The following is an 11,172-nucleotide window of genomic DNA, read 5'->3' as shown; positions in this document are numbered from 1 at the left end:
TCAATAAATAATATTTGGCTGAAATAACTGTGGTAATGAGCGATAAATAGAAGAATTAAATTAATTTAATGTATTTTATCAACTGATCAAGTTTAAGGGAAAATAATGTAGCTTTACATTTATTTTTACACTAATTGTTTACCTATCAATATTATTTATTGATATATTCAGTTATGTTTGTTATTTTTCTCGTAAGCTTTTTCTGCATTTTTACTGCATATGGACTGTGAATAACTAGACAGATCTTTTTTTAAAGGTCACAAACCAAGCAGGTTTGATAGCCACTGCAATACTGCATTATATTTTATAAGCTTATCATATGATTTTAATACCAAATCTTAGGTTTTACGTTAATGAAATTACCTAAACAGTTGACTTGCCTTCGTGGGGCCTCTGGACTTTGGGGCACAGTGTGTAATGCAGCCTTGAGGGGTAGTGAAAGCATAACAGTTTCTTTATTTCGTTGCATTCAGGGACCCTTTAGAACTTCAACTGTTGCATCCTCCTGTCTCACAGTACACCACATTGAAGAGCAGCGGTCAGACTTGTAAAAATACTAAATTTATGCCGATGACAAATCCCACGTGGCTCTGCAGAGATAAATAAAGCCCAAACTAGATTCTTCTTCTGCTCTTCTGTTGCCTGGTGAGCGTGAACGCGCCTGTCTCCACGCGCTGCTGATGAGAGAGAGCGAGAGAGAGAGGGCGAAAGAGAGAGAGCCGTCGTGGACGCGCCGGCCTGTGTGTTGGTGGTGGTGTATATGTAGGAGCAGGAGGAGAGACTCTGCAGTGTCTTGGCAGCTGCATTAGTGCATCTCCCACCGTCCGCGATGCCTCCGCGGCCAATGCCTGCCTCCTCCGCGACCACTTGACAACCGAAACCGATATGAACTCGTTGGGAAACTGAGTCGGACTCACACTTCACACTCGCTAGCTAGCTATATGCCCCGGAGCGCTTCATCCAAGCACAGAAACCCCGTGCCGAGAATTGTTAATGGAAAATGGCGATAGGCAAAGGGTCTTGCAGCATCGTCTGCTTGGTATCTATCCAGATTATCTTGATTTCCAGCGCATCGTGGCCTGGAGCAGCGGGTCTCACATTCCCCCAGCAACACACGTAAGTGACGCTTACCCTGATTGAAAACACACCGGGGCTTTTGATGGGAGACAACTTTTGGCTTGTCCACTCAGCTCTGGTGTTATGCGATACTTCAGTCATCCTGTTTTATTTTATGCTGTTATATAATTTGACAGTGTTGGCGTTTACATGCATGTAAACGTTAAAGCTCATTGTTGTGTAAGGTGTAGTTCACTGACTGACTGGGCATACATAGGAAAGCTAATATGTATGGGAAAGCTATTCAGATCATTTACAGGTAAATATTTATATGTGAACAATCACATCAGTGTCTCAGTTAAACAGAAGACCTCCAATTTTTTTGTGTTATTTTTTAAATCAAGTTGGCCTTTTTATCAGATAAATGTGTACTTTTTCAACAATAACGTCCTCCATTATTAATGGTAAGTTATGCCTAAATGGTCTGAACACTCAACGCTATAAGTATATTTACATATTGCCTCAAGTCAGGTTAATGTAATGTTATTTTTAATTTAATGCCAAATGAATCTCATTATGTCAAGGATATAGAGATCTTTTTCCCAGTGACACTTGTTATGCAAGTGAAGTTATAGGTGATGATGGTAATTGCTTTTATTAGTTAAAGCAGTCAGATGCTCATGTATTTGACAGGCAACATGAAGTGTGCAGTTGTTATGAAACTGTAAAGGCCTCCCCCCCCCCCCCAGCTTTCCCCTGGCTGTTCTTGTGCGCCAGAACTAGAATTTTCCATGCAGGCTTTCAAGTTTCTTTATTTTGTGAAACACTCGCTTCTCTTGCAACCCCCTGAGAAAATCACCAGTACAGCAATAGCCTCTAGTAGTACAGCATGTTCAGTAGCAGTAGGCCTACCATGTTGCATAGAAGAAGAAAGGTGTGGTCTTACTGGGAATTTCAGCTGAGAATGGATTTAAATTTGAGCATTTCCTCTCTATTTTATTTAATCCCATGCTTAGTTCTTAATTATTAACCTTTAACTCGTTGCTGTTAAGTACAGCAAGCACTTAACTTGAGACTACAGTTATCTGGGCCCACCTCCAGGCTTTGCAATCAGGCTGCTCTGGAGGGAGGAACCGGCCAGATGGTCCACTCATCTTCAGGGCTCACAGTGAGGGATTTCTGGCCAATCACAACTGGAGATTCAAGGTGTATTTACCAATTAGGAAAGGGGTCTATGAATCAGGGAGGTGTGTGACTGTGAGTGTTTTATGATGAATTAGATTATTTCAAGTAGGGTATTAGCCGTTGTTTTCTCCACCTCCTCCTCCTCCTTTCCGTTGATTTTTTTGCTGAGTGCTACATAGCCCTCTGCCCTGGGTCTCTTCATGTAAGCTAAATGAAGCAGAATCTCTACGCTGTAGAACAGCATCTCTTTCCAATTAAGAATGAATACTGCAGCAGTGAGGATTTATTCCCTTTGCCCTCTCTCACTTCGCCCTTTAGTCTTGACTCTGTCCGTTGCATTCTGTCTCCGCGCATAGATAGATAGAAAGCAACCCTGTCTTCTACAGAATATGTTTATATACTACTTAATTGCTCTTCAAATAAGTTGTGGAATAACATGTAATTGCTGCCGTGATTAGATTCACAAGCAATCCTTTTTTTTCTAATTTAGGATGTGTGACAGTCAGACACAGAGCAGGACTATGACACCGGAGTTTGGAGTTTTCCACACTTAGTTCATGTTCTAGACAATGTTATATCAAGATAATGTTTGCTTGCTTTTTGTGTGTAATGAAGGTGTTAAAGAAAACGTTTGAGAACCAATAGATTAGCTTCCAACCCTCTCACTATCTCTGCCAGAGCCCTATCCCAGAATATATATGTTGTGTAGTGTTGGAATTTTAAATGTTGACTACTAATTGAATGAACCCTGAGAATGGAGCAGGATTTAGCTCCAACAATAGCCAGACAACGCTGACAGTCCTGTGGAGGTCTGGCTATGCGAAGCTTAGTAAAAAAGTAGAAAACACCACAAAAAAAGAACACCCAAATGGGAACTCTTTCAAATGGCTTGTTTTTTGGGGTCAACAGACCAAGGACCAATTTTAATCAATTCACATGATCCCAAAACAAAGAGGAGAAGCATTTTTTTTCCACTTTTGCTTTAAGTTTTTGAACATTTTGTTGGCTGCTGTTGATTTAGTTCCCCAATGATGGAATTACCAATTAATCTACTAAATATTTCAGCATTACTTGTTTTTGGTTGAATATTCAAAAAGTCTTTCTGTTTAAACGAGTATTGACTTTTCAAACATTTAACCCAAATTAAGTCTCTCATTACTTGACCTTTCTCCAAAGCGCTTTGTCAGCGCTGGAGTATAGTCTGGCTACACCGCTTACCTATTTGTGGATAGGGGAAAACAACCTTCTGGCTTGTTTGTTTCTTTAAACCAATCACAACCGTCCTGGGCCCTTGCAAAATAGATAGCGGAGATAGCGAAGGGGAGGGACATCCGGCACGTGAAAGATGCACTGAATATCAGGCTTTGTCCCAGCAAGGCACATCTGGTGAGCCAGAATAAGCCAATCATGGTCTTTCCCTTCCCCTAGCTAAATGCTTTGAGTTGCATAAATATAACTATAAAAATGTTAATCCCACTTTAGTTGTACGGAAATAAATGAAATGACGTAACATTTGTGCAGAGGAAGTCAACATGTCTTTTTGTTGCCAATAATTTGATAACAACGCTGAGAGTCTACAGCTGTCCTTTTGAATCAATGCTAACATGCAGATGTTTACCAGGTAAAATGTTTATCATGTTTACCATGCTAGTTTAGTGTGTGCTGTTTAGTACAGCTGATGCTGCTGGGAATGTCTTTATACTTGCAGATATTTGGTCTCAAACCATAGTATTTGTTTACAGTGATAACCAGTGATGGCAATACAGTGCTACTCAGGAGTATAAACCCCTACTTAAGTTGACTAAAAAGAGAAATAAAAAATCATCTTTTGGAAATTTATGTTAATGCCTTAATTAAAAATGTAGGAAAAATCCAAACTTTTTGCACATAAAGCTGTAAATGTATCCTTTCTCAGCTTCTTATACTCCACCTATTGCTCTGCTGCTCCACCCTTTCAACATCTCAACCTCTCGCTCTCTCTGCTATAAGTGAATATGGGTCACATCACATAGCGCTTCTCTCTTTCTTGTCCCAGGGGTGTGTGACTAAAGCAGGTAACAGAGTAGAGACACAAGTGTGCTCTGCTGTTCAGCCGCATCTTCGCAGCACTGCGATAGAGTTTTCTGACATCCTATAGGGCTTGAGAGTAGAGGAAATGGAGCACACAGTAAGAAACTTAGGATTGGACTTCAGCTGAACTGACTCACACGATGAAAGCTGCAGCTTTGTGGGTTACAGTCATGTAGCCCACCTGATTTATTCACGCAGTAGGATTTTTACAACACTTTGCAAGGGTATTTAAACTAATTTGTGATTCTGTACGTTTCTTGACTCTGGTCTTTTATAAAAAAATAAAAATAAAAATTGGCAACCAAAAATTGCTGATAATGTCAGAAATGTAGGACTAAATTCTTACTGAAGTGACTTGCTGCTATAAACCACATCTATAAACTCAGCAATTAAAATATGCCCAAAAAAAGATGTGGAATAGGCTGGCCAATGCAACAATGTAAGCACTCTATGTAAAATAAATCTTACTTTTACTGCCTTTTTAAAACATGACCAGTGCAAATAGATGATGTGAGTTGATGATCAGCTTATCTGCTTGCATATTCTTTCAAACAAATTAAATCAGTTCAACAAGTCACCAGACATTAATTTGACATGCCTCAAAACCATCTCATACAGTGTGACATGCAACAAATAAAATAAAAATGAAAAACTAATACTGTAATCTTAGTTTTCCACACCACTTCTTTAACTTGGCACATGACTGCCTGAAACTCAAGCATGCATCTTGGAATGCATGCTTGAGTTTCATGTCTATTCACCATCAGGTATAAAAGTCTTTCTCTTGTGTTCATCCCATAATACAATCAGAAAGCTGGTAAACAAATAATAGTCAAATATAGGGTCCTCATTGTGAAGATTGTTTTTCTGTGGATCTGGACACTCCTCAACACTAGAAGCAACCCCAACAAGACTTGAATCTGCAATGTTTTCTTGTAAACTCTGCTGTGGGCTTTCTGACTGATAATACATAGACTCTTGAGCACTTACAGGATCCAGGGCCATTTTCTGCATATTGAGATCTATTTCCTGGTTCAAACTAATTTCGTGCTCAAATAAATGTTTCCCTCTCCACAAAATCTTCCGTAATCCATTTGGTCAGGCTGAACAGCAAGATTGCATGTTGTGAATGAATGAAGGTTGAAAAAAGTGAAGGAAAGCAGGAGGAACATGCAGAAATAGGAATCTTTATTGAGATATTGAGACTGCCTTTCTTCACTGGTCCTCCTGGTCTCTAGGATGGAGTGGCAAATTCTGCGCATACAGGGAGTCTTTAAAGCAAATTTTGCTTAAGCAATTCTGTTTCCTGTGGCCAATAGCATGTGGCTCAACATGGCATTGATGCACTGACTATGAAAGACACTGTTCTTCTTACACTGCATTATGTTGCTTTTGTTCTGATTGTGTAGGATTGTGTACTGCTTTGAAATTGCAGTTTTGTATGATATGCTGTTTATGACTCAGTCCACAAGGAAGAATACATATAGAGCGCGTACTATCAGGAGCAGCACCAGATGTTGTAAACATCCTGGACTTGGAGAGGTCCAGGGGGCATCCAACCATGCTCACAGTGCAGCTATATGCACTATATACAATTACTTTTTGAAAACCTTGTAATGGCAAAATTACATTAACCAATGATTTTCATATTAATTATTTATAATAATATCTTCAATGCCTCTCAGAGTATTTGGGTTCCTGTATCGTCCCTCAGTGTGATCTCTTTGTAGAGACAAATGGATATGTTAGGACTTTGCATTCTCCCACCAAGGATAGATGACGTGGAGCCTGACAAAACAGTTGCCTAGAACGGTGTTTATCATAGCAGGTCCCAGGTCGAGACCAGAGCCTATCCAAGAGACAAGATGTCCTTTTTTAGCTAAGATAGAATGACCAGTCAACCCACTTGGACACACAGGGACAGATTCAGAAATACGTAAAAGCTCCAACTGTCTGCCTGAGGTCCACTGATTGTTATGTTTGAGATTAACTGGTTTCCAAACAAGGTTGGATTTCCTCTGGGGCACTGCATATAAAGAAGTGGATTACTGATTGTATTTACCAGAATTGTGGTGTCACTCTGTTTACTCTGTTTCATTGTGAACTGCCATTCTCGTCATTTTTGTTTGATTGTTCTCTCGAGAAATAATTAAACTCTTTCACCGAATATCTAAACTTTTATCCAGTCTCTAGCCTGTCTTTATTTTTGTTTCAACAAGGTCTCTTCTTCTTCTAAATCTTGCTTTAGCATCCTAAGCTTCCCTGTCTCAAAAAGCCATTCTCAGGGAAGCCATGCTTAGTGGTCCAATAAGCCAAACAATCTAAGGTTTGTGGACCATATCGTTTCACCATCTCATCACCAACGGGCCTGAAGGAACGTGTGATTTTGTGCCTTTATTGCCCATGTCTAAATATGAAATGAGCAGCTAATTGAAGTACTTCTTTTTCGTATAATCGTCACTATACGGCCCAGTTTAGTCCTCTCGTAACTTTGCGAAAAAACCTGAAAACAGCTGTAACTTAATTTAAGCTACATGACTGTTTATCTGTGATAGATTTTAGCTCGATGAAAATCCAGATAGGCAGCTACGATGACTGTTTATCTGTATGATTTCAAAATCTATCCTTCACCCCGTCCTACTCCCTTGTTTGATGAGATGATGTCAAATTAGTGGTTTATTCTGTTCAACAACCTGGATGTTTAAACCCACGAATAAAACCCTTTTTCTCTTGTTTTTGTAAACCAAAAATTTTTCCCAAAACAAAAGATAAAACTTTCACCAAATAATCCCAGTAAAAACCCTTGGTCAGTCTTTGTCTCACACGTGTCTCGGTATCCAATTCAATTGTTTAAAATTGAAATTCTAACTTACCCCCGCTGTTGAAATTGCTTCCTTTTCGTTTGGATTTCAGAGTGGATCAGCGAGCCCTCCGCGGTTCTGACCCTCTGTCTCTCAAAGTTTGTTTTGGCGAGGTTTAGAGGCAGGTGATCCTCAGATCCCTGGGTGCTAGCTGTCATCAGTCACCAGCGGAGTCCCGTTCTGATCCCTCCTTGAATCCTGCCGACAACGAAAAGGAAGCAATTTCAAACAGCGGGGTAGTTAGAATTTCAATTTTAAACAATTTGAATTGGATACCGAGACACCGTGTGAGACAAAGACTGACCAAGGTTTTCACTGGGATTATTTGGTGAAAGTTTTATCTTTTGTTTTGGGAATTTTAGGTTTTTACAAAAACAAGAGAAAAAGGGTTTTATTCGTGGGTTTAAACATCCAGGTTGTTGAACAGAATAAACCACTAATTTGAATCATCTCATCAACAAGGGAGTAGGACGGGGTGAAGGATAGATTTTGAAATCATACGATAAACAGTCATCGTAGCTGCCTATCTGGATTTTCATCGAGCTAAAATCTATCACAGATAAACATCATTGTAGCTTAAATTAAGTTACAGCTGTTTTCAGGTTTTTTCGCAAAGTTTACCGAGAGACTAAACTGGGCCGTATAGTGACGATTATACGAAAAGAAGTACTTCAATTAGCCTGCTCATTTCATATTTAGACATGGGCAATAAAGCACAAATCACACGTTCCTTCAGGCCCTTTGGTTGATGAGATGTGAACGATATGGTCCACAACCTTAGTTTGTTTGGCTTATTGGACCACTAAGCATGGCTTCCCTGAAAAGGGCTCTTTGAGCACAGGGAAGCTTAGGATGCTAAAGCAGATTTAGAAGAAGAAGAGCCTTGTTTGAAACAAAATAAAGACAGGCTAGAGACTGGTTTAAAGTTTAGATATCGGTGAAAGAGTTTAATTATTTTCTCGGAGAACAATCAAACAAAAAATGACAGAATGGCAGTTCACAATGAAACAGAGTAACAGAGTGACACCCGAAATCCGTGGCCTGACGAGGGCATTCTGTGCCACCAACGCTGCAACACAACCCCACCAGAAACGAGGCAGTGGTAAAGACTGACTCCGACGGTGTTGTCATGTGCTAGTGAAAGAACCTCTGACACCAGAAGAAATCCACGGCACCAGAAGCAAGACAGCCGGGTCGACAGCCTGATCCTGCATCACTTATCCAGTCACCCACACGCGCAACACCCCTGAAGCAGCAGACTTGCTGCAACGATGGAAGGGCACAAGAAAAGACAGACGTGGTATCCGCCTCACATTGTGGGGGGTTCATTGTATTCTTGTTCTCTGTGTCCTGTCTGTGTCTGTGGGGGTAGCATTTTTGTTGTTAGACAGATATGATGGAGATAAATCTGACATCATTTATTCTAACACCACTTCTTCTCCCATTAATGTTACTACTGATGCACGGTAAACTCGCACACTCAGTTTTCAGTCATCAAATAAAGGGTTAGAATGAGCAGAGCGCTCTTCACCTTTCTCTAGACAGTATTGGAAACAGGGGTACGAGAAATATAAACAAAGCAACAACCTTAAGACAACAGACTTCATGGTAGTAGCTAATGCATCAACTACCTTTCTGTTGTAACCATGCGATTACTTTCAGTCCGAAAATGACAAAATCAACTCAAATGATTAACATTGTGTAAAATAAATGAGTTCTTTCTTCTGACAAAGACAACGCACTCATATTCCAACGTATGACTAGGCTCAATCAGCAAATTTACACGCGATGTAGGGATGATTAATGTTGATTAATGATTAATTGTTTCCCCACTCACAGAAAACGGGCTTCACCCATAAAACCACTCGTGCTAAACCTAATTAACTATTTGTGCACTGACTGCACTCTACTTTAAGAGCTTAATGTAAAATGATGAGTTACAGTAGCAAATTTGTTTCAGGAATTCTTCCGTGGTAGGGTTTAGTTAATAACGCACATGATATTAATAAGATACATGAAAGTTTGGAAAATCTGACCGCCGTCATGTTTGCGGGGTTCAGCGATTTTCCTAAAACCTTGTGGGCTATGCGTAACATGTTACTTCAGAACCAGATGGGTCTAGATTTACTGTTAGCAGCTCAGGGGGGGGCACTGTCATGTATTAGGTGATCAATGCTGCACATTCATCCCAGACATTGAAGGTAACCTCACTGAAACCGTCCATCAGCTAAACCACCTCGCCACTAGTCTTAGGGCTCAAGATGTCCCTCACACTTATTCTGGGGGGGATTGGGGCGCTTGGATAATTGGGGAGGGGTGGAAGGCTTGGATGGGGAATATTGTGATTCCAGTAATCTCTGTGATCTGTTTCTGTTTTGAAGTATTGTTGTATTATCCCATTAATATGAATGATTATTTTCTTTGTTTCTCTAAAAGGTTCAGTATCAAACCTTACAACTCAAAGATGATGGTCCTGAATTGTTCCATTTGCCCTCTTACCATGAGGACGGTTGCAACTCGGACTCAGCTTCCCAATTTGAGTAGTTCCTGATTCATAATTCCATTTTACTTCTCATCTTTCTTTTAGACTAAGATGTAGTGGTAGCTTAAACTAAGAGGTTTTAAATTCATCACAAAAACATTTTTTTTGTCTTTTCAGTAATTTTCAATTGTGTTGTATTAGTATGTAATCAAAAGGGGGGAAAGTAATGGCAAAATTACATTAACCAAAGATTTTTATATTAATTATTCTAATAATATCTTCAATGCCTCTCAGAGTTTTTTGGTTCCTGTATCTGTCCTCAGTGTGATCTCTTTGTAGGAGACAAATGGGTATGTTAGGACGTTGCATTCTCCCACCAAGGATAGATGACGTGGGCCTGACAAAAACAGTTGCCTAGACGGTGTTTATCATAGCAGGTCCCAGGTCGAGACCAGAGCCTATCCAAGAGACAAGATGTCCTTTTTTAGCTAAGATAGAATGACCAGTCAACCCACTTGGACACACAGGGACAGATTCAGAAATACGTAAGAGCTCCAACTGTCTGCCTGAGGTCCACTGATTGTTATGTTTGAGATTAAACTGGTTTCCAAACAAGGGTTGGATTTCCTCTGGGGGCACTGCATATAAAGAAGTGGATTACTGATTGTATTTACCAGAATTGTGGTGTCACTCTGTTACTCTGTTTCATTGTGAACTGCCATTCTCGTCATTTTTTGTTTGATTGTTCTCTCGAGAAAATAATTAAACTCTTTCACCGAATATCTAAACTTTTAATCCAGTCTCTAGCCTGTCTTTATTTTTGTTTCAACAAGGTCTCTTCTTCAAAACAAATTCCTCCCTCGCTGAACAGAAACTTCCATAACAAACTGTACATAGTTTAGTAAAAAACATGATGGTTTCCAAGGAAAAAAAATAATCAAAAATATCTAGATCTTCATCATTCTAAAACCAGAACAAATAAAGAGAGGCAAAATAAATAGGTAGGGTAGGAATTTGGCATCAACAGCATTTATAATCTTGAAACCTATTTTTGTTTTACTATGCCCCAGAAGCCATCCCCCCATTCCACCATCATGTTGTGTTGCTGACAATGTGTACTGGCCGTCTTTCCCCCATGCAGTACTCCACCGACTCTGGTTGTGTGGCTATTAGACTGAAGTTTAAGACGCATTAGAGTGAAAGACTCTCAGTCAAATGATATATTTAGCTGGGGGAGGCAGAATACAAAACATGTAAAGTAAATTTAAAGTTGAGTTAGAGCTATTTCTCCTGCAGCTCTCTCTCTGTCTACGGCTAGCAGATAGCTAAACTACACATCGCCTCCGGTGTCTTCTTGTTTGGATAGCAGCAGCCTGCAACAAGGACCAGAGCCATACCACCTACTGCTGCCATCCAAACAAGAAGACACCTGAGGTGGTGTGAGAGGAAACTTAAACATGGCAAACAAGGCAATTTTAGGCCAAAGGCTAAAGGCATCTCAACTCTCTAGAAGAACTC

The 11,172-nt window shown here is 40.0% G+C and overlaps 1 protein-coding gene across 1 annotated transcript in view; it reads left to right on the top strand.

Annotated features, from left to right (window-relative positions):
* Positions 1-721: 721 nt before the first annotated feature.
* LOC116687866 (voltage-dependent calcium channel subunit alpha-2/delta-2-like) overlaps positions 722-11,172 on the top strand; it is a 45,416-nt gene continuing 34,965 nt past the window's right edge. Inside the window, 1 exon segment of the mRNA XM_032513554.1 lies at positions 722-1,116. Coding sequence (XP_032369445.1) covers positions 1,001-1,116 — 116 coding nt within the window. The 5' untranslated portion in view covers positions 722-1,000.

This window comes from Etheostoma spectabile, chromosome 4 (assembly GCF_008692095.1).
Source record: "Etheostoma spectabile isolate EspeVRDwgs_2016 chromosome 4, UIUC_Espe_1.0, whole genome shotgun sequence".
Lineage (NCBI taxonomy): Eukaryota > Metazoa > Chordata > Actinopteri > Perciformes > Percidae > Etheostoma > Etheostoma spectabile.
The sequence above is the reverse complement of the archived record's forward strand: the minus strand, read 5'-3'. Positions and strand labels throughout refer to the sequence as shown.